The sequence below is a fragment of the Amphiura filiformis genome, chromosome 11 (assembly GCF_039555335.1).
Source record: "Amphiura filiformis chromosome 11, Afil_fr2py, whole genome shotgun sequence".
Lineage (NCBI taxonomy): Eukaryota > Metazoa > Echinodermata > Ophiuroidea > Amphilepidida > Amphiuridae > Amphiura > Amphiura filiformis.
Genome location: NC_092638.1, coordinates 28,549,493 through 28,573,878, shown reverse-complemented (window position 1 = coordinate 28,573,878; position 24,386 = coordinate 28,549,493). Strand labels below are relative to the sequence as shown.

Genomic DNA, 24,386 nt, shown 5'->3' with positions numbered 1-24,386 from the left:
CTTGACATTTAAGTAGTGAAAAATCAATAAAACAGTCAATAAATCCTTTGTTTCCTATTGTTTATTGTTAAGTTCAATGGAGCATATCTTAACAGTGGCACTGGAGACATCCGGGCTCAGTTGTGGTGGATGGTCACATATGCAGAAAATAATAAGTAAAGGGGCTGTTCGATTTGAAATCCATACACAAATATAGCAGACATGACCTAGATCTCCCACAAAGGAGGTGAAGATTTCAAATACAGTCATCTATTCAGGTTACCACCCCGGTGGAAGTTCAGTTTGTATTTAAAGGTAGGACATATGACCCCTTATTTCACGGTGAGTAAAGGACATTTACAGCAGATTTACACCCTATTTTGCGCCAAATCATGGTAAATTTCCCCCAAATACCCCCCTATTTTTATCATTTTGACGTATTTTTATTTCCCTTATAACGCGGAATCGAGGAAAAAAATACCCCTATTTTTACCATTTCAAGGACGCTTTTGAATTTTACCCCCTATTTTACAGGGAAATGACCCGGGAAATGATGACAATTTTTTCGGAAAATATACCCTATCAATTTTTCCATAACTCCAATTAAAACTGCATTGTTACTAAATAAACCGACAGAAAAAATACAAAAAACAAAAACTGTAGTCTGTAGCGGTAAAATGCGGACAAAAGTCCCAGAAATACACCCTATTTTTCATTTCGCAGACAATTTTGCTCCAAAACGCCTAATTTGGACAATAGCAGACAATTTTGTCTAAGAAAATTCCACGGATATTTCTTGAAAAGTACCCCTAATTGGAACCATCATGCGTACCCATTGTCAGTGAAGACTGAACCCACCTGGGTCACCCCATTTGACTCCCTGTGCAGAAGATTAAGATCATGTCTTCCATAAGGGGTTATATGGATTTCAACTGAATATCCCAATACAATTGATCAAAAGCTTACAAGATTTCCACAATAGATCAAATCTTTTTTTTTAATTGACTAAAAAATATTTTGATTTTACATTTAAATCTTTATTCATATCCTGTTTGTCCTAACTCTTATTTTACGCGACCGGAATCCACTCAACAGATTTTATTTCTGAGAAAATTCCACGCATTACTCATTTCAGTACACCACCCATGCTTCCGTTTAATTGTTACGTAGTTTCACAGGAGCATGTTATGCATCATTCCAACTATACTCGCCAGCTTTGTAAAGCCTGCATAATTCTTAAGTTGGAGTTTGTATTGTTTAAATAAATGTATACAGAATTGTTTTGATAACATTTGTACAAATGTACATATGGTATTATACCTCACACACAGTTTGTGCTTATTATCAAATCTAATTTGTTAATTCTTTATCTATCAGTCATACTAGATAAATAGGCCCCACCCCAGAAATATATAACAAAAATGGCAAGATTTTATCTGAATTTTATCAAGTACTATCTCTCGAAACCCTGCACTAGTCTTATATTAGCTATGCTAGTCACTCCAAAGTATTTGTCAAATTGACTTGTAAGATGTGAAATTGTTCATTTTGGTGGAAAATTAAATTAAAATGACCAAAATGCTTAATTGTGTATAGGTAGAGAAAGGGCAAATAATTAACTGGTATTTATTCTATATTATCATACAGTCACCACGGAAACGGTACTTTAGCGAGCAGCTGTTGCCAGCTATTTTTAGTAACATTTTGCATGCTGGTTTTTGGCTTTGAAAATCTTACTCGGTACAAAAATTGAGAAAACTGTAATACATGTAATTTTATACTAATTAACTAATTTATTTATTCCTTATGTAAAATCAATTGGACGTGTGGACAAGATTTATTATATTAAAAAAAACACCAGATGATTAAGGGATATTAACATTTTTATAAGGGCCCTTACAGCTTCCGTAGATTAAATATTACATTCAACAATAGTAAACTCCCTAATGTGTGGAGTATACATACATGTACATAAGTAATTGCACAAACATATGAGATCACATGTGCTATGATATCATTGTTTACATTATCGTTTGTAACATGCACTGTATATTTTAAAACTTATAGGCCTATTGTATTACAAAATATATTGCAATGTTAATTTAATATTGTACTTTTAATCAAAGTTGGATATTTTCTGTGCTGTGCATGTAATTTTGATGTATACTTTAGGAATCTATACTAATATGTCACCAATCTTTATTAATTTTGCTTTTTATTATACATACATGTTTGTCTGTATATCTCTCAAATTATTCATTAATTTCTGTAAATATTAGTGTCTTCAAGGGGCATTTTTTTTATTTGAGGTACAATGATTCAATTTTTCACACAGTTTAAACTATATTTTTGTTAGAAAAAAATGTTTATTTTGTAGATTTTGTGAATCATTACATAATTTAGAAATCTCCTAATATCCCTGCTACAAGATAATAATGGGCATGTAATTATACTAATTATTGCAATTTAGTCATCATGTGATTTGAAATTAGTTATTCCAGTTGAAATCCATATACCCCCTATAAAAGACAGGATCTTAATCTTCCACACAAGGAGAACATGTATAAATTTCTAATGGGGTTACCTGAATGGGTGAATCCATTTGAATCTACACCCTCTGTATAGGAGAGTAAGGTCATGTCTTTCATCAGAGGTTTATAGATTTCAACTAGAATAGCCCATTTGAAATCTAGTATCAGAATAACCTAGAAAAAATGCAAGTCACAAAAAAACAGACAAACATCCTGTCACAGACCGCTATTGCAACAATTATGATTGACATGAAAAAGTGATAAAGTACCATTTCTAGTGAAATTACTTTAAAAAATGTGACCTATCAAATCAAAAGAATTACACAAAAGGTTTTAATGAAAGAAAATTCACAAACACAAACATTCAATTGGACAAGGATAATCACAAAATTCTTAGTTTCTAGCAAGTTTTATCACTTTGAATGTACCGCATGAATAAAACATTGATACGGGATTTTCTACCTTTAAGTCACAAAAACAGAAGTTTGCAGTCATCAATAGATGTTCACAATTTTCATTTTTATGTTAATTTGATCCCTGATTTTTCTGCAATTCTGAAGAATTTTTAGGAGCAGCACTCCCACATCCCCTTTCTTATGCCATCAAAAGCCAAACATTGTAAGGGTGCCTGCCTGCGTGAGGGCCAAATACACTGCATTTCTTATGATTTCCTTATATTTTAGGGTAATTCAAGGGCCAAAAACAATTGTCAGCAGGCTGGATTTGGCCCTTTTGCCACCCATTGAGACCACCAACTCTAGATAAGTTCTATTTTCCCCCAAACTGAACCAAACTGGCATGATTGGAACACTTGTAACACTGCACTTCTTGGTCAAAATATTTCCTACGGTATCAAAATCTTTACTATTGTGAGCCAAATGTCAGGGGTGATAAGCTTCATAGTTTAAGAAAATCACTTCTCCTACCTTTGCATGTAATTTTCCAAGTTCATCATCTTTTCTCCTCATCTGCTCATCTTGATTATCTAACTCGGCTTGTAAGAGTTCAATGTGAGTTTGTGTGCCAACGAGTTCACCTCGTAATGTCTCGATATGACTCTCCAAGCTGTAGATGTGAGTGTGGTCATCTAACGACAGCTTTCTCCTTGAAGAATCTGACCCTGGTGATGCCTGGTCATATAAAAAAAACCAGATTTACATATAGCGAAATTACTAAAGATTATTGCACTTTACACAAATATGCTGATGACCACTTTGGCTCAAGACACACCTTATAAACTATTTAGCATCATTCAGAGATTCATCTATATACAGCTGCAGAACCCAAGGGGTCTCCCCGTCAGTCCAAAACACTGTCAGTCCGAACCACCGCTAGTCCGAAATTGTTAGGATTACGGTTAGGGTAAGGGTTAGGTTTAGGGTTTGGGTTAGTGTTAGGTGGGGGTTAGGGTTAGGGTTAGCATAGGTAAGCTAAAAATTCGGACTAGCAGTGGTTCGGACTGACAGGGTTTCGGACTGACGAACCCTAAATCCAAATCTAAAATCAAATAACTATCCAGGCCAGGATCAGCTCCCCAAGTTTCTTCAGACTATTTGAGTCTGCTGTCCTTTATTCAAAGATCACTCCCTCATTTGCAACATTTGCTACCAAGCAACAAGTTGCCACTACCCACAGACCCCAAACTTCCATGTGTAAATGTAATAAATACAGCAAAATTTATTGTCCTATACCTGTGCTTGTGGTGATGTCAATATCCCTTGTAATAAAACCTTCACCTCCTTAAGCTGTGTGCGGACTTCCTCTGTCCTACTAGAAGGTCGAGGACTGTCCTCTGACGGTCTCTTACTCTTCTGACTGTTGCTCCCAGTGCTGCTGGATCTTCTACGACGTCTTGAACCATGAGAGTTGGCACCAGATGACTTCTTGTTGAAGGCTCTCAGTTCCCACAGAATTTCTGACAGTACAATGTATACTTCCTCTAGCACCTGATGGATAAGATAATAATAGAAAAAATTGCATATTTTCAGAATTTACAACTGGGCAGTGACAACTTACAGGCTGCCCTGATAGGCCTGTTTAAGATTTCATGCCTTTTTGTACTTTTGCAGCCCATTTTTGATAATTTCCCAGTGAAAGTTGCCAAAAGTAGTATTTTGTTTGTTACAAAAAATTGCAAAAATTCTTTATATTATAAAAAAATAGATTAATAAATGCAGATCCCTTCTTGTTGCTTGAGAGATTGAACGCAATAATTCACTTGTGATGAATGTTGATATGTCCAAAGCCGTCCAATGCATGAGCCCTTCACCGGATGGATGCCTTATTGAGTCCAATTTCTCTATCAATAAGTGATACGCATTAAAATGTATAAACAAACAACTCTTCTCATGCCTACCTTTTTGTATTTGTTCTCTTTCATTGCATCCGAATTACCACCACCTCTACCACCACCATCTCCCATCAACAACTTATCAGTTTCTTTATCCTCTTCAAAGACATCATCTTCCTCCGGTATCATCAAGATGGTTGCTTCTCTTCCTCGTTGATGCCTCTCCACCTGCCCATCACCTTCCTCCTCAAAGTCCATTGATAATGCACCTGGAGATGACAAGGATTTCATCGGTGTATCGCCTGCACCACCCAACTCAAAGAACAGGGAGTTGTTGTTGTTGTGGTTGCCAGAGTTGTTTAGAGTGGATTGGAAGTTGATTTCTTCTAGTTCCTCCAGTGCTGCGTTGTGCATATGACGGACTTTGGCTAGTTCTCCATCTCGAACTTCAAGCTGTATGGTGAGACAATGAATCCATTGATTTACTAAAACAGGTGTCCCTAGTGCCATTTTATTATATCTGAGACGAATATATATGGCCATGCGTTTTAAACTAGGTACACCTATAGGGTGGAGCAGTACTTTTGTGCGAGATTTTTTCGGTTAATTCCTAGTATTTTTAAGTCAAGGGTGTCACCTACCTAGACAAATTACCTACCAATTTAAAGCTTTTGATGAGACCTTTGTATTGATACATAACAATTTATGTAGCATAAACCATTCTGAAGTTATTTTGATTTTAGTGAAAACATGGCAGGGTGGAGCCGAGGATTGATATGGAGGATTGATATGTAAATTTAACTTAAAATTTCAAAAAAATAGGGGTATATTGATATATTTACTTCCTTTAATTGGTTTTATGTTGTAAAGACTTAAGACCAATCATTTAGAAACTAAAAAAGGTAACTCTGTCTTTAAATTTAGTGAATTTCTAGTGCAAATCACTTGATTACAGAAAATACCTTAACTTGCACTGTTTGTGTGTAAATCCCTATTCGGAATGCCTCAAATGTGTGTTTAAAATAAGTTTGCACACAGCGAAACCTGTAGCAGGTATCACAATAAAAGTATACATTTTTTTAAAGCTCTTGAGCCAAGGAACTCAAATATGTTGTTCTTTTCAGCATAGGGTATAACATGTAAAAAATATATCTCACTGAAGATCGAACATTTTTTATGGAAAATGTTGCTATTGAAAGTCCACTACCTCCCTAACCAATCTTCCTACTGGAAAACTAATATCATTTTTGGATTCCCTGTTTAATTTCCTGTCAGGAAATGTATACTTTTCTTGTACTTATGGGTTTAGTAAACAAACAATTATATTTCTATCAAAAAGCGTGCATTTTCAAGGAGGAAAAAAATTGGAAATTTTGGGTACCGAAAAATCTACCAACTCAAAACACATGGCCATATACGTAAAAACAGTACACAAATGAATACTAAACCATTAATGGGTAAAATGCGCGCACAAAATTTGGCATGTCCATACCTTGTCATACATTTTACCCCCGACTTCTTCAAATAATTCTTTTGATCCCCCATCCCATAATCATGTTTCTTGTAAATCAAATTTTTATTGTGCTGGCTGCATGGACTAATGGCACCCTCTAAAGAAGACATGTGGATTTTGACCATAAATTTTTGGGAATTCCCAATGACCCTAAAGAAGACAGGCAAATTTTCACCAAAACTTTTGGGAATTCCCAAACCAAAATGTTATCCAAATAAGTTGGGAATTCCCATTTTGAAACAAAAATGCTTAAAAAAATTGGAATTTCCCAGAAACCCTAAAGAAGACAGGCAAAATTTTGCCAAAATTTTTGGGAATTCCCAAGCCTAAAAAGGTGATTTTTTTTTGGGAATCCCCAGAGCAAAAATGGGTGAAAATTTTTGGGAATCCCATGTCTTCTTTAGGGGGAGTGCCTTTAGTTTCTGAAATAGCCCATTACAGACTAATTTTGAAAATCCCCTTTATAGGACCCAACTTTTTTTTATCCCCCATCCCAAGTTAATACTGTCCAGTCCCTAAATCATTATAAGAACCATACACACACCTATTGTTGCATATCAATGGAGTACCCATCTAGGTTAATGTTGTCCAGTCCCTAAATCATTATAAGAACCATACACATACCTATTGTTTGTTGCATTTCAATGGAGTACCCATCTAGGTTAATGTTGTCCAGTCCCTAAATCCCTAAATCATTATAATAACCATACACATACCTGTTGTTGCATTTTAATGGAGTGCTCCCATCTCAAGTTAATATTGACCAGTCCCTAATCATTGTAATTCCCACGCACCTGTCATTGCATTTCAATGATGTGCTCCCATCCAAGTTAATATTGACCAGTCCCTAATCATTGTAATTCCCACGCACCTGTCATTGCATTTCAATGGTGTGCTCCCATCCAAGTTAATATTGTCCAGTCCCTAATCATTGTAATTCCTACACACCTGTCATTGCATTTCAATGGAGTGCAACCATCCAAGTTAATATTGTCCAGTCCCTAATCATTGTAATTCCTACGCACCTGTCATTGCATTTCAATGGAGTGCTCCCATCCAAGTTAATATTGTCCAGTCCCTAATCATTGTAATTCCTACACACCTGTCATTGCATTTCAATGGAGTGCAACCATCCAAGTTAATATTGTCCAGTCCCTAATCATTGTAATTCCTACGCACCTGTCATTGCATTTCAATGGAGTGCTCCCATCCAAGTTAATATTGTCCAGTCCCTAATCATTGTAATTCCCACGCACCTGTCATTGCATTTCAATGGAGTGCTCCCATCCAAGTTAATATTGTCCAGTCCCTAATCATTGTAATTCCTACACACCTGTCATTGCATTTCAATGGAGTGCTCCCATCCAAGTTAATATTGTCCAGTCCCTAATCATTATAATTACCCCACCCACCTGTTGCTGCATTTCAATGGAGTGCTTTTCATACATCAAGACTCTATCACTGCTTTCTTTCAGACTACACAGCAATGCTTCTCTCTCTTCCGTCAAGGAATAGATTCGTCTCTCCAGCTCTCTGGTCTTGCTGTTCATTAGTTTCACCTCGTCGTGTAGCTCGTCTATGGTTCTTTTATCACTAGTGGTAGACGATGTCTTCCGTCTCACCCGAGGTGGGTGTTTTTGTAAGTGATGCAGTTTGCTGGTTAAGTCATCTGTAGTGTCTGAAGCCTAAGAGATTGAAAATATAATGTTTTAGTAATTGGTGTTATAGGGCCAGTTTCCCAAAGCATGGCTAGTGGTCAGGTTCTTTATCATGTTATCTTGGTAAAAAACAAACCAAAATATTGCAAACAGGTCCACTTTTGGGGAAAAAAGGGTCCACTGTTTAAAAATCCGCCCACCCAAAAAAATCCTGGCTATTCAAATATCAAAGTTCCTTCTGAATCCCAAAATTTCCCTGGAAGGAGATTCAGATTGTATTCCATATTTTTTCCAGGCATGCAGTGAGACTTCTAATTCCCTGATGAGATTTCTTCAAGATTACAGCAAATTTGATACCTTTCTGTTTTTCTCTCTCTGTAGTCCAACACTAGCATGGTGTAAAAAAAACAATTAAACATTAATCCAAAGAAATTGTGCCCATTTTCTACATGTCAAAGTCATTTGCAATTTACACTGGCTGCTGAGATGTTACGTAATTAACTGCACAGGGCCCTTAACAAAGTCATTTTGGGTGGGCACTTATTTTTTATATTGTTTACATAATTACATATAAAAAATGGCCCAGAATATGGACTTTGTGTGTAGAGGCCCTGTGTTTGATACACGAGTAGTTGCATGCATGGATTCTGCGTACAAATGACAGAGGATCATGTGTAGTAAAGTCGCTGGGTGGGCGCTTATAGGGGCATATGGGCGGTTAATGGAACGAATACGGTACTTAGCTATTTCCATCTCCAGTGACACCCCATTAATTTCTCTGGATCTTTGGATGCTTTGTAATAGGTATTAGCATTTTACTTTGAAAAATCAATATTATGGCTAATTGGCTATAGAGTGCCAGTTTTCAAGCCCCTCCAGTGAACATAGGTCTAATCCTACCCAGGAAAATATGCAATGCATGAGATGTCACTGGATTTGAAACCGATAATAAATACATTGTTTTGATCATATAATACCCAAAAACATATATTAAAAAGTGCAATAGTAGGGTCAAGGTACTTTCATACAGTACAAACATCATTGTCATTTAAGGGATCTAAAATGAGCGTTTATTGCGTTTCGACAGTATTTTTTGTGGGACATGACAGCACCTCAGACCTATCGAATTGCATTCTGAATACGAAGCATGTCTTTCTGATATCAAATAATTTTCATTTTTTGAAAATCACAATATAATACAAATTTTATGACAAATTTGATATTTTGCAAATTTTTGATATATAACAGTCCTCGAAGTAAATTATATAAATCTAATGATATATTCTTAAAGTGTATGTAGCAGGGAGGAAAAGCAGGCGGTCAATTGAAAATTTTGACCTTTCATATTGAAGATATGGATTTTTTCCCAAAAGACCTAATTTTTTTTTGGTGTTTTGGGAAAAAAATCCATATCTTCAATACTGAAAAGGTCAAAATTTTCAATTGATCGTCGGGCTTTTCATCCCACCTACATACACTTTAAAATTAACCGAGTTTTTCATGCGCTTGATTTCAGAGGGCGTAAGTTCATAACAGAAACAGCCATGCAGAAAATGAACAAGCGTGCGGGACGTAGGCCTACTTACAATAGAATATCGATCCACGGTCAAGACATGAAAAGGCTATGAAACTTGGCTTAGCTCGTGCCCGGAGCTCGGATGCCAGGGGGCACAAGCCGTTTTGCAATTTTCACAAGGATTTTATAAATTTTAAAATTGATTGGGGGCACTTCGTCAAGCTACGCCCTGGAAATTGTGTTGATTTTGAATTTATAGCCTTGATATCTTTGATGAAATCAATGCTGCTATTCCCCTGATTACAATGTAAGGGTAGGCAACAACAACAATATCAAAAAGCAATTATTTGTAGGCCTAAATCGAATTTGGGATGAAAATCAACAAGACAGACTTAGCAGGCCTACAAATTTCTGAATTATATAAAGTGAAAACAATCAATCACGATTCACTGCACTCAGCGAATCAATCAAATAAAACTAAAAAGAAAGGAGCAAGAAAGAATAAAGAAATAGTGAAAAAGAAAGAAAGAGAGAAAGAAAATGAGCGAAAAGAAAGAAAGAAAGAAAGAAAGAAATGAAAAAAAAAAAAATGAAATGAAAAAAGAAAGGGAGAAAGAAAAGAGGAAAGAAAGGAAGTAAAAATGAGAAAAGAGAAAAAGAAAGAAAATTCAGCCACACGGAGACTCGAACCCACAAAAATAGTTCACATTAGATTCCCAGTCCAACGCTCTATCCACTTGGCCATAGATCAGCTTACGCAATTGACTGTTCTCAAAGCGGATGATATAACTATAATTGGATGCAATTACATGATTACAATCGCGTCCGCATTATGGCTCTTAGAATAAACACGCATGTCGGCGCTGAAATTTTGAACGAACTGATGGAGGAAAACCTTGTTTTTTGTATTTTTAGCTTCAATTTGGAGTGAAAATCAAATGGAATAGCAATTGGCAGAATGTTGAGAAATAATGTAGGTATTCAGATGTCTAAATTAACGTCTCGTAATCAAGATATCGATAATTTCACAAACCAGCTTTTTCTCAAGCAAATTCTCCAAAATTTTCCCCCAAAGCGGGCTTTTAAAATTTAATCGGTACTGTATTTGGTTCTTCCCCATGGCAACATTATTTCTTTGATCGATTTGTAATACAATACGAAAAAGAAGAAAACAATCGCTCGGTGTGGATTTATACAGAGCGCACATTTGAAAAAAACCTCATGGAACGTGTTTTTGATCTTGTGAACATGGTGGGTAAAAAGAAGGATTTTCAAATTTATTCTAATAATTTGTATATAACACACACAAAAATGTTAAGCTACATCCAATGCACCAACATTTCACTCGCTGCGATATTTGATTACTGAGAAAACTCTGTTTTAGAGAACAACTTTATACGTCTTTTATACGTTTTTTATACGTCTCTTTGTGTAACCTTAAGTATAAATCGTCAGATTTATAAAGTTTACTTCAAGTACTGTTAAATATCAAAATATCAATTTTTAATGATTTGCCATAAAATGTGTATTAAATTGCGAATTTCAAAAAATCAAAATTATTTGATATCAGAATGACATTCTTCGTATTCAGAATGCAATTCGATATGTCTGATGTGCTCTAATGTCCCAAAATAAATACTGTCCAAACGTTCATACCCCAACCCTTAAATAATTTATGGAAATTTTTCATGAATGAAATCAGCCATGAGTGTAGTATTTATACGAGTATGGGCCAACTGTAAAGTCATTATCTGTTTTGCTATTAAATGCCACCAGATACATGTACTTTGTTTACTGCCGTAATTTGGAATGATAAAAAAAAAGTCTCAGGGGGAACCAGGTACTCACTCAGTACAAATGACCATATGTGACTGGACACCACAAATCAGCCGTAAAGTCGGCCCCTGGTCAATTTTGTTTTATTTCGTGTTTAGAAAATATATATCATAAGCTTTAAAATGGTATATCATTTGACTTCAAACGATATCCAGAAGCGGAGTTATGGTTTGTTGAACTCTGTTCCTTCAACAAAATTGTACCTTTTTTCGGTTCTACATGTGTCTCTCTTTCCACATTTCTGGTAATAAATATATCAAAGAGTCATTTCAAATCATCATCAAGTCAACGAGGTTCAGGAATGTCCTCTCATTGTTAATTGTTGGTTATACATACCTAGACAAAATACAATGCTTATCCACCACTTGAACAGGATATAGCCAAAGCAAACAAATACACAAACTTGTCGCACCCAATTGAGGTACCTATGAATACGACCTTCACGCACAGTCGCACATTTTACACTGTAACTCAGTATACAATATGCCGACTTTACGGCTCATTCGTGGTGTCCAGTCACATAAGGATGTGCTGCAAACATGGGTCGCATTTTCAGCCATTCCATGTATATTTAGTTATATCAATGACAATGACCCCTTTTATTTTCTATGACAATTTGGAAAATGGATCATGGATGGGTAATTTTTGCCTCCTTGCTGCCAAAATTGTCCAAATTTGTCCAAATTTTTGAGAAAAAATTGAAAACTATACCAATTTGTGTTAAATTTGGCCAAAACTTTTGACTAATATTGGTAAAAAGATGGGTCCAAATTTCTTGGGAAATTGGTATATGGATGGGTCCACTTTTACATTCTCAGCGGCACATCCCTACCAAAAGCAAATTTGAGCATCCCTCAGGCTATAGTTTATGTAAATAAAAGTACTTTTACCCGACTCATTCTAGTAATGATCATAATTTTACTATGGGAAGATGGCTTGCTACTAACATCTGCTAATTCAGTATATTATAATAAAAACAAATCATGATAATTTGTCACATACACTGTTGCCAAAATATAAGACAAAATTACTGTACACACAGCATTTTAAGTAATAAGACCGTAAAATATTATAATATATACGTAGCATTTTAGCTGAAATTCTATAATTAACCAATGTGCAGCACATTTGCAATTAATTAGGGAGATAAAGACTTTGCCATGGGAAAGCATTTAGTAGGACAAGATTTCTATTATACATAAATTGCATTTTATTGTCCATCAAAAATGGGTTGCAATGTCGGCATTCTAACTTTTTGTGGGATGTTGTAACGTTTACAGAAACACTTCTGCTGAAGAATTCCTTAACCTTAACGCAACTAAAAGCCACAAAAAGCTATAGCACTAAGCAACTACGAGTGCAAGTATCCCATGTGATGCGATTGCGGAAGTACATAATGGGCACAGAAAGCTTGGATGCCCAATGTACTCCCCCCCCCCCTCCCATGGCGTGCTATCACTGTTCATGTGTTCAGCACCCAGCAGAAGTTCAAAACTGGACCAGAGAAAAAGTATTTTCTTTTCCCTAATGCATGATATAGGTGCCCTTTCTTACCAGGTCAAAAAAGAATTTGTAGTGATTTATAGTGCCCTGCACACAGGCATAAATCCAGAAGCCTAGCCTCACCACAAGTTACAGGAATTCACTGGCCACTGGGGCCCAAGAAATAAATAAAATCAAAGAAACACCATATAAACCATAAAAACTATTAACAACTATCAGGGATTTGCAGCTAAGAAGCCGTGCACAACCTATGTGTACCACAAATAAACCATCGCAGCCATGATAGCCTACTCACTAGTACTCAGGATCAGCTCCCCAAGTTCTCGTACAAATGTATGGGTAACTGAGCAGTTCCTTGCACAGGAAAATTTCAATTATTTCACGAAAAACAAGCATGACCTGGGCTTTGGCTCGGACTCGCATCGCCAAACATCAATGCACCAAAGTCTAACCCCTTATCGATAGAGCTAACTTTACTGCTAAATCAAACAAAACACCTGTTCATCTGAGATTTTAAGGCGGCCTAGAGCCCACCTCAAAACTAAACCTACCTGAGCAAGCTGTGTGTTGAGCCTTTGGTTTTGTTCAATTAACTCGGCAATCATATCCTGCTTGTCCTTATCAGCCAACCTCGATGTCGTCATCTGATGAGTAAGCTCCTTACGGACTGCTGTCAACTCAGTTTGCAGATCAACAACTTTGTTTTCATATGTGCCCTCGGTGATCTCAAGTCGTCTGCGTAATTCATGCTTTTCTTGTTCCAAGGCCTTTAATGGGAGAAATAAATAATTTACTTTTATACAATCATTTTTTTTCCTTCAAGAAAATACAAAATTTCACAAATTCTGTTTGGGCCGAAATAAATTTTATTTCTTTATAGGTCAATAGATGAATTTTGAATTTGCAATGAGGTGATAATTTTGTGTGATAAATAACTAATTTGAAAACAAAGAAAATAAATATATGACTAACCTCAATGTGTTCAGCATGCTCTTTTGCAATTAGTGTCTGTTTTCTTTCCAGTTCCTCATTTTCTTCCAGCAACGCCTTACCAAGTTCAGCAGCAAGAATCAAATCCTTCTCCCTCTGAGCTAACATGGAATGTACATCTCCTCCAGTCGCCGTCTCTCCCCCTCCTGCCTCTAGCACAAACCCGGATGCTGCTGCATCATCTATGCCATGTGCAAAATCGCGACCATCAGCATCTATGCCTTGTGCAAACTCTCGGAAGAGCTCAGCGGCATCTCCGCTCATGCCATGTTCGCTTAAATCTGCATTTTCATTGTCTGTTAACTCGTCGCTGTTATTGGTGAACACTGTTTCGGAGAGTGATAGTTCTTCTTCGCCATTATTGGTTTCCATGGCTACGCATATAATACGCTGGTACCATTTTTGTTAATCCAGTGGCAATATCTTTTTAGGAATTGTCCAGAAATCAGCAGAACATCAATTTAGCGAAAATGTGTTTTACTTTTTGGGACTCTATCTTCCACAATTGGTATGAAACAAATCAAATTTCTTTAAAAACCATTTTGCATGTTCATGTAACTATATGAACTTGGACATTGTCATAAGTGTGCTGCAGCCTCATACATGGGTTTCCTATGATACAACATTGTATATCATCATGGTTGGTTCTTTTTTCCTTTTCCGAATTGATGAACAGTTGCCAACTTCGTAAACTTTCTTTCTTCAATTCCGACTATTATAGATTTCATATCTGAAGAAAAGGAAAAATGAGAAACAAACATTCAATTATCAATATCATAATAAACAAATTATTGTGACTGGGTAGAAGTGACTGCATAATTTGTGTAACCAATTACTAACCATTTTTGCTACTTTTTTTTCTTTTCTTTTTTTTATGTGTGATTTGTTGTTAATTGTCTTAATTCCGTCTTGTTTCTGAATAAAAATCAATAAATATTGAAAGATAAAAAATAATAAACAAAGCAATGATGTCCTGTGTTAATGGTCATGTTTTATCAGATCTGTGTCTCTGACTTCATCAAGACTAAATTATAAATAAATGATTCATGAATGATAGAATAATAAATAAAATCAAAATTCACAGCAATATAAAAAACAATTGCTAAACATATCTTACTGTGACGATGTAGGGCAGTCCGAGCGGTAAATCTGATCAAAATACAAGTGTGTGTTGTAGAACAAACAAGGCACTGGAAACGTGTTGCTTGGTGGCAATACTTTATTAGTAAATCATTTTGATAGCTTTTTCTTCATCTGGACTGGTTCATAACATTTTCCAGACTAAGGGATTGTTTAAAACCACATAGGACTAATGTTAATAATAGGTCACCCCAAAACAAGCTTTTAGCCAATGAGAATTATCCACAGTAAGGGGCGTCCTCTTTATAAGCCAATCATATTAATAATTAATATTCATCAGATTCAATTTTCAAGATGAGCAAGTGGTCGAGACCCGGGGGTCGAGTAGGACTAATTGTATGTGTCTGCTGCCATCCATTTTTTTTAGGAAATCTTCATTACTAAGAAATTTGGTAGGAACATGACATTAATGTTTGTTATCATAAAGCCATCTCCTTCTTCCATGCACAAACCCATCATCAGTTTGAGCTCTTTTTAATACTCTTGCATTATTTCTGGGAATTAGTTTCTTTATTGTTTTCTATTGACATGATTTATTAACTTTTTTCTTAAAGACTTAGCCAATCTGCCAATCATCTGGCTCATTAGTTTTACCCAACTTCCAATCTAATGGATCATTAGTTTTATGTGCCTTTGAAGAGAAGTAATCTCTAAAATATTTTGATGAATCAAGATCATCCCATAAGCTCTTTGGATCAACATTCTCTTGTACAGGCAAAAAAAACCCCAACTTGTTGTTTGATTGTCCTCATCCGACCAACCCTAATCTGCAAAGATTTTTGTTTGGTTTTACTATAAACGAATACCGACCCTAATTTAGGAAATTCTGGGGGTTTTGTTTTTCAAATTTTTGACCGGGGCTTGATTCAGAGGGGAAGATGCGTGCATGTAGGTTATTAGTTGTGCATGTAATTTTGCTGCTGTGCATGTACTTTTTTTAGTCTCAATGTTTTTAGGGAAAATAGCTCATTTGTGCATGCATGCAAAATATACTGGGGAATTCAACCCTATTTAGGCTATTTGTTAAAGTTAATTAGGCAAACATGTTTTGGCTATGACTGACCAACCCTACCTCTTGGAAAAGATCTATGGACGATAAAACAAACAAAAAATTAAATGCAATGATGCCAAAATCTTATGTTTTTGCTGAACCATGAAAATAATATTATGAAGTTATTTACTTGGCCAGTTTCCAATCTTCTGGATCGTTATAGTTGTATGTGCCTTTGAAAAGAATCTCTATTGTGTGAATCGAGATCAACCCAGATCTTCGGGTCAACATCCTCTCATTAATTTAAGGCAAAAAAAAAGTTGTTTGAATGTCCTCATCCGACCGACTCTAATCTGGAAAATCTGAAAAAAAGTTTGTTTGTTTGTTTGTTTTGCTGTATAAAAAAAAGAATACCAACCCTAATTTTGACAATTCCAGAAAAAGGGTTTTTTCCTAAAAATTTTGGACATCCTAAAAAGTGATTGAGGCCATCTTAATTTAATATACCGAATATAGTTTGTCTCAACTCCCCCGTATGCAGTAGTATAGTCGCCCGCTTTTTGTGCAGTATTCTCGCTGGATTGAATTTAAATTTCATATTTTCTACGCTTTTATAATGTGACGTCTGGACGTGTCCATGATCAAGTTAGCTTAGGCAAAAAAAAAAAAAAAAAAAGGTTCGTCTCAAAGCTTGCGCGCGCATTTGTAAAATCCCACGATTTGACAAAAAACAAATGCGGAAATTTTTTTTATTTAAAAAAAAAAAAATTTTTTAGTTTTTCCAGAAAAATCGGCAAAAATCAGACTTTTTTCAAAATACCATGAAAAAAAGTCGGGAATAAAAAAAAAAAAAAAAAAAAAATTGCATTTCGCATTTGTTTTAAATTTCTTGTGAGCTTGAGACAAACGTGAGACAAACCTTTTTTTTTTTTGCCTTATAACTCTAAGAATGCTATAGAAAGGACATTGCAACTTTCCCTTGACTTTGAACAGACCAATCCTCGACTTTTTATTATTTTTATTATTGTTTTTATTACTTGACAAATTGATTCTAGGCCTATTGATGATACTCCACTAAATACATATCATGTAGCCATTAATTGTTATTTATGTATAGGCTTGGAAAGGGGTATTAATTCCTGATATATGAATTATACCTTTTTTCTCAGAATAGATTAATTCCAACAAAATAATATTATAAATCCCTAAACATGCTAAAAGTAAAACCATAATCTGATCATGGAGAGCAGCTTTCTTCCATGATCTGACATTTATGGCTTGTGGCATGCTGAGCCTTTACGTGCACACTTCTTTTATCCGAAATGCCAAAAACTGTTACCCTGGGCCTGAATGTGTCCACCCAGAGCAAAATTGTGTGAATTCTTCACAGCTTTTTACAGAAAACTTGGGAAGTCCGGAAAGCAAAGCATTATGGGCAGGTAAACAAAGTGAGCTCATGCCAATATGGCACAAGTTGCAAAGGGATTGACAATCGAAAGGAAATCTTATTGCATTTTTGATGGTCTTCTTGCAATTTTCTGACAAATAATTCGAAGGAAAAAAATTCTGAGATTGGTCAGACAAATTAGGCCAAATTAGGTCGGATTTTTTTTTTTTTTTTTTTTAATTTGAAGACTGGTAAATAAGTCAAAACACACAGCACTTTACTGGTTTAACTCTTGAGATGGTTCTGCATGTTATACATGTACTGTTCATTTTCTTTACATTTTGTTTCTTTAAATTTATACTAACCACTGTTTTATACGATGTCCCATCGATGCCAAAAAAAAAAATCAAAAATCAAAAAAAAAAAAAATAATAAAAAAAAAAAAAATTAAAAAAAAAAAAAAAAAAAAAAAAAAAAAAAAAAAAAAAATTAAAAAAAAAAAAAAAAAAAAAAAAAAATTAAAAAAAAAAAAAAAAAAAGACACGGTCGGGACCAGGGTACACGGTCGGTCGGACGTGGACAAACAAACAATTTTTTGGGGGCCTTATGCAACAACAGGCATGCTAGTGTCGTTTGGTGAAAATATCTATATAGTTATGACATCTGCTATTATGTAAGCCTACAGTTCATCTCGGTTGGCAGAAGTGACATTTGCGTCCTTCCGGTTAATTGTTAAAATTTGTAAAAAGCTTGTGTCCACAGAGAACATCAATGAACACTTGAGGCATGGATCATGCCGGGTATTCGGGTAACGTAACAGAATAACAGAAAAGCAACAGCAACACATGAACAGCATCACCCGGCACATCGCACGGCATGGTATGCTATGATTCGGAAAATGGCGTTCTGTGGAAATACGCAGTTTGAGCATCATGCTCATGTCATGTGCTTGCTAAGTCTTATTAAGGGGTGGGCAATAATTACGCATGTGCACCCCGGTGGTTAATTCTAAAATGGTCTGCCAAAATTGCTTGCCCCCTCCCCTTTGGCCATAGCAAAATAATTTTGGCCCCCCCCCCTCCGCTTTCGATGTGCCAAAACACCTCTCCCTTTGACATGCCAAAATATCTTTTCCCCCCTCCCACTTTCCCACATGCAACTGCAAGATTTTTGGGAACCTAGAATGATTTTAAACCTTCAATTATAAATCATATACATTTTTGTAATGCGAGCATTACTCGAGAACTCTAGCTTCGAATTTGCACACAATATTTACGCATTCAATGCTAGTGCATTGCTATCGTTTTCCAGTCAGACAGCGGTCATCTTTTGAGCAAGATTTGCCTATTTTGAACAATTTAAAATTCCGGGGGGGCACTTGTATTTCAAGGTGGACACCATGCTTGTGTAAAAAAAAAGTAAAAAGGGTTGTTTTTCAGTATTGGGCAAGTACAGCGCTGTACCTGTTTAGGGTGTCAAAAATGCCAAAAATCAGGAAAAAGGGTATACTTTTCCAAGCAAAATATTTGCTCTAAGGGTACCAAAGTTTAATGGCAAAATAAAAAAGGGTGAAATAGGCTATATGTTTGGCTTCTCTCAGAACACATTGTAGGGAAAATATTAAGAAACAACAAACTACTAAATATTAAACAAGAACCTGAACAGGAATTTTTACTTTCTTACAGCGTTCGAATTAAGAATTTTTTTGAGGTTGTCCGCCGGACAACCTCAAAAAGATGTTTGGTTGTCCGAAAATATTTTTGGTTGTCCGAAATTTATGTGAACTTTTTGTGCCGTAAAAATGAAGTTGCAAGTTTAAAAAAAAACATACACTGCCGGCGCCACCAGTATTCACATGTCACACACCTTTCCCAAACTCACCTTGTTGATAATAAAATATCAAATATATCCAAGAAAATACAGGTTTTATGTTCATCATTTATTTATCATCAATAAATTCATATTTGTGTCGGATTTTATGCTTGAAAGCCATCAGAATTCATTCTTTTCAAGAAGTCAAAAGACGTAAACAATTGATAAAGTATCTCATTAATTATTCATGAGCTCATTGGGTTTTTCCCGGATTTCAAAATGGGTATTTTGGAAACTAATTATTTTCTATGCACATTGTGGTTGTCCCGGACAACCGGACAACCACTTATTTCGAACGCTGATTTCTTTAATAGTGTTAAAAAAATGGCAAAATACTCGTTTAGGGTATGTTTTGCACACGCTGAGAAATACTCGTTTAGGGTACGTTTCAAGAGTCCATACATGAGCATGGTGTCCATCACGTAATGAGAGTGCCACCCCCGGCTAAAATTTTGCTAAAGTGTAATTTTTGCAACTTTTTGATGCAATCGCCAGTCGTGATCGGCTGTGTAAACTAACTTACTTCTGAACTTCCATTGCTTTACACAGTGTCATGCTTCAGCAAATCCGACTAGATTTTAAATGCAGTGGTCTCTAGCTTGTAGAATGTGAAGCTATCGGCGAGCAAATTCTTCAATGGCTAGATTTCTCGAACAGCTCAGCGAGCAGGAAATTTTGCATAATATTTGAACATATTCCTAACATTTTCCTAAGGATAGACCTTAATTTTAGGGCCTAAAATATAGAAACGATGTCCCAATAATATATCATGTGCCCAAAATCACCCCCCCAGTGGGCACAATCGGGAAAAACTACGTTGTATGGACGTTGTAATAAGATCGGACGTCGGGCAACCAAATTCCAACGTTAACACAAGTAATAATCTAGGACGTCAGTACACCTATTAGTGACGACGTCGCACAAACGTTAGTGGTAATGTCGGTCGTAAGACGATCGTCGCATTTACTTCAATACAATGTTGAGGCAACACTTCATTGCCGACATCAGTACAACTGACAATAAAGATGTTACATTAACGTCACCTGTTGACTACCCTGCGACAGTTGTCGTACGACTTCAATACAACGTTGAGGTAACACTTCATTAACGACATCGGTACACCAATGATTGAAGATGTTGTATCAACGTCTGTCGTACGATGGTTGTCGTATGACCTCAATACTAACGTTGAAGCAACACTTTATTGACGACATCGGTACAACTGCGATAAAGACGTTGTATTAAGGTCACATAATGACTGCCGTGCAATGGTTGTTGTACGATCTCAATATAACGTTGAGGTATCACTTCATTGACGACATCGTCTGCCATACGCTGGTTGTCGTATGACCTCAATACTAACGTTGAAGTAACACTTCATTGACGAAATCGGTACGACCGACGATAAATATGTTGCATTTGGCTTATATATTGTCTTAAAATGACAGTTTCTTACGCCGAGATTGGGGAAACGCTCGTCGCACAAACCTTAATATGACGGTCAGAATGCCGTCATTCCGCGATATCGGACCAACGTTGGTAAACAGCATGACAGTTGACAGGCCTACTGTTTCCAAGTCATCGGAATGGTCAAGTTGGTCCAAAATTTTCTATTTACTAGGCGCATTAAAGTGTAACATTAAATAAAGACTATAAAAGCCCACTAGATAAACTAATAATAATAATAATAATAATGATGAGGATGATGATGATGATGTTGCAACTCATGATGATGATGATGATGATGATGATGATGATGATGATGATGATGGTGATGAATATAATGCTTAGTGATAATGTAATATATAAACCTAATGAATATATATATTATATTTATACTAACAATAAAATTTTGGAATTCAATCGTCAGTAAGATTTTTATTAAAAAAAAAAGGAAAAAATCAACAAATTTAGTAAATGTTATCAATATTTACAGTAAATTTGATCAATATCCTTTAAATAATGCACTTTAGCAGGTTTAGCCATCAAAATATTGCTTATATTAACTTAAAACACTTCATAGAATATGTAAACCCCGTTAGCTCAGTCAGTAGGGCATCAGTCTCATAATCCAAAGGTCATGGGTTCGAATCCCGGCAGGTACATTAAGGTAAGTGGTATGTATAAAATTAAGCTAGGAAATTTGCTTCCGTTGTAATATAGACAGTATTAAGTGTAAGACTCTGTGTAAGCAGAGTGTATGCTACTATATAATATTCTTCTTTCTTTTTTTCATGATTTTTCGCCTCTTTGGGGTTAATCGCCAATGGTTGGATCAACGTTGGATTAATGGTTGGTTTAACGTTGGTCAATGGATGGATTAATAACATTGGCCCAACATCAACGATATTAATTATTATGTTAGCCCAACGTCACAAATTACATCTTTATTAGGGTTGGGTCAATGTTGGGTCAATGTTGGATCGACGTTGGCTAACGCTCTGCACAACGCTGAATGTGGACGCGCACCAACGTTCTATTTTGGCGTCAAAAAAAACTTTCATATCCATCCTCCAGGCAACCGTCGTCCAACGTTAGATATTGACGTTGACACAACATAGTAGCAACCAATTGTGCCCACTGGGCCCCCTTCCCTTTTGGCTTGCCAACCCCCCCCCCCTTTTTTTCGACGTGCCAAAAATCGCTTGTCACCCTTTTGACCTGTCAAAACATGATTGCCCCACCCCCTTCCCCACCCCCTATTATTCACCGCCCCAGGGTTATATATATAATATTATTGCACCACCCCTAAATTAATTTAAAGCTTAAAGATACTCGACTCGAGTCGTCAATTCGCATGATTCGGCAAATGATAAACCGGCAGTTTTGAGAAAATCAGAGGAACAGTAAATGTACACCAGCATACTTACATAAAAGGCACTTCGTGTTGTCGATAAAATCGTTGTAAATATCAGTCAGTTCCAATATTATTTTTTGTTTACCTTTTTTCTTTTCATCACCGACGATGTTTTCATACTTTTATTTCATCACAGCATCTTATCTTGCGGGTTCCTTGCGTGCAATTCGCTTCAATGTACCAAACATCATCATGTTGCCAAACTGGTTCGCGGTAAATTTAGGAATTTGCGAAAAAATGAATTTGGAGTAAAATTAAGGGATGGGGTATGAACGTTTGGACAGTATACAAATATTACATGCCTATGAGTGTGATAGTATACAAATATTGACTGCTATGAGGGGCATGGTTAATTATAGGCCCAAGGTGATCTCAAAACCATGTTATGACCCGAGGCGCAGCCGAGGGTCATAGCATGGTTTTGAGATCACAGCGGGCCTATTAACCATGTCCCGAATAAAGCAGTCAATATTTGTTTTATATACCGAATTAATATAGATTTTTGTCATCTGATTGGTTAAAAGGCCTATTTTATTGTTCCCAGCCATGGTAAAATTTACAAAGAAAGTTTTCCGTTATGAATCGATCGCGTCACCGCAACTGGCAGGCATCGCGTTGGCACCGCGTGCGTAATGTGAACACGCCTATCGCGCGCGTAATGCGAACACGTCATCGCGCGCGCCGATGATGTGAAAATGACTATTCCCGGGGAATAGTCTTTTTAAAAGACTATTGCCCGGGGAATAGTTTAGTTTTTATGTAATTCTTAAAAAGGAGGGCATAGCTAATTCAATGACTGCACTTTTAACCAATCAGATGACAGGAATCTATATATGAGGTATATAATAAAAACTAGTCTATCACACGGCTAAAGTCACTGTAATCATGATATAATATTTATTGTGGGACATTAGAGCACATCAGAGTATCGAATTGCATTCTGAATACGAAGAATGTCCTTCTGATATCAAATAATTTTGATTTTTGAAATTCGCAATGTAATACACATTTTATGGCAAATCATTAAAATTGATATTTTTGATATTTAACAGTACTCGAAGTAAACTTTATAAATCTGATGATTTATACTGGAGGTGTATGCAGGTGGGGTGAAAAGCCGACGATCAATTGAAAATTTTGACCTTTCGTATTAAAGATATGGATTTTTTTTCCCAAAACACCTAAAAAATTTAGGTCTTTTTGGGAAAAAAATCCATATCTTCAATATGAAAGGTCAAAATTTTTAATTGATCGTCGGCTTTTCCTCCCAGCTACATACACTTTAAGAATATATCATTAGCTTTATAAAATTTACTTCGAGGACTGTTATATATCAAAAATGTAAAAATATCAAATTTCAATAATTTGTCATAAAATTTGTATTATATCGTGAATTTCAAAAAATGAAAATTAATTGATATCAGAAAGACATTCTGCGTATTCAGAATGCAATTCGATACGTCTGGTGTGCTCTCATGTCCCACAAAAAATACTGTCAAAACGCTTAAAACGCTCATTCCAGATCCCTTAATATTGATATAAATGTTGCACAAAGAATTACTACATACAGAATTCCAGCTGGCTTAAAAAATTCTCACACACATTAATGTTTTCGGAATATTTCCAAGAAATTGTAATACAAAGTTTAAATCTTTTAAAACTTCAACATTAATGTTGTGTGGTATCAAAAATCACACGTAAAGCTGTAAGCACTTGATCATTGTCATTCTTGGCTCAAATGTTCTTTGTAAAGTATATTTGCAAAACCTAAATAATTAAAGTTGGAGAGCTTCTAATTGCAGAAATCAAAGTTTTCTCAGACAAACTGTTATTCATCTTCAGTGAAAGCATGAATGACATAACACCGTCAGATTTTAATAGATAATGTGGACTAAATTTAATGAGATACACAAACTTTAGGAAGCGGTGAGCGAGTATGAAAAAAGCGCCTGTTGATTAAACTTGAATGAACTGCATTGATGCACGCATTATGCAATCGTGCATTTCTTCGAACCAGTCAAACAATTTTCGTATGTGATGCACAACAAAACAGGCTATGCGCTACATTTTGAATTTTTTTCATTCTGATGTCTATTTCTCGACTTAAACGTTCAATGTTATGCACTCGGTAATTTTTTCTGGGACACCCTGTATACTGAAGATAGAAAATACAATGTGCATCACATTCTAATCTCGCTGCTGTCTACTGAAGATAGCAATGTGCATCACATTATAATCTCGCTGCTGTCTACTGAAGATAGCAATGGGCATCACATTCTAATCTCACTGCTGTCTACTGAAGATAGCAATGTGCATCACATTC

The 24,386-nt window shown here is 35.9% G+C and overlaps 1 protein-coding gene across 4 annotated transcripts in view; it reads right to left on the bottom strand.

The window, feature by feature from the left end:
- LOC140164679 (bicaudal D-related protein homolog) overlaps nt 1-22,184 on the bottom strand; it is a 35,389-nt gene extending 13,205 nt beyond the window's left edge. For all 4 annotated transcript variants that reach the window (XM_072188028.1, XM_072188029.1, XM_072188030.1 and 1 more), the window contains exons 1-7: nt 22,077-22,184; nt 13,799-14,546; nt 13,378-13,593; nt 7,726-7,998; nt 4,867-5,253; nt 4,202-4,456; nt 3,437-3,640 (exon numbers count right to left, since the gene is read on the bottom strand). In XM_072188028.1, coding sequence (XP_072044129.1) covers nt 3,437-3,640; nt 4,202-4,456; nt 4,867-5,253; nt 7,726-7,998; nt 13,378-13,593; nt 13,799-14,188 — 1,725 coding nt within the window. In that variant the 5' untranslated portion in view covers nt 14,189-14,546; nt 22,077-22,184. The remainder of the gene's footprint in view (nt 1-3,436; nt 3,641-4,201; nt 4,457-4,866; nt 5,254-7,725; nt 7,999-13,377; nt 13,594-13,798; nt 14,547-22,076) is intronic.
- Nucleotides 22,185-24,386: the final 2,202 nt, after the last annotated feature.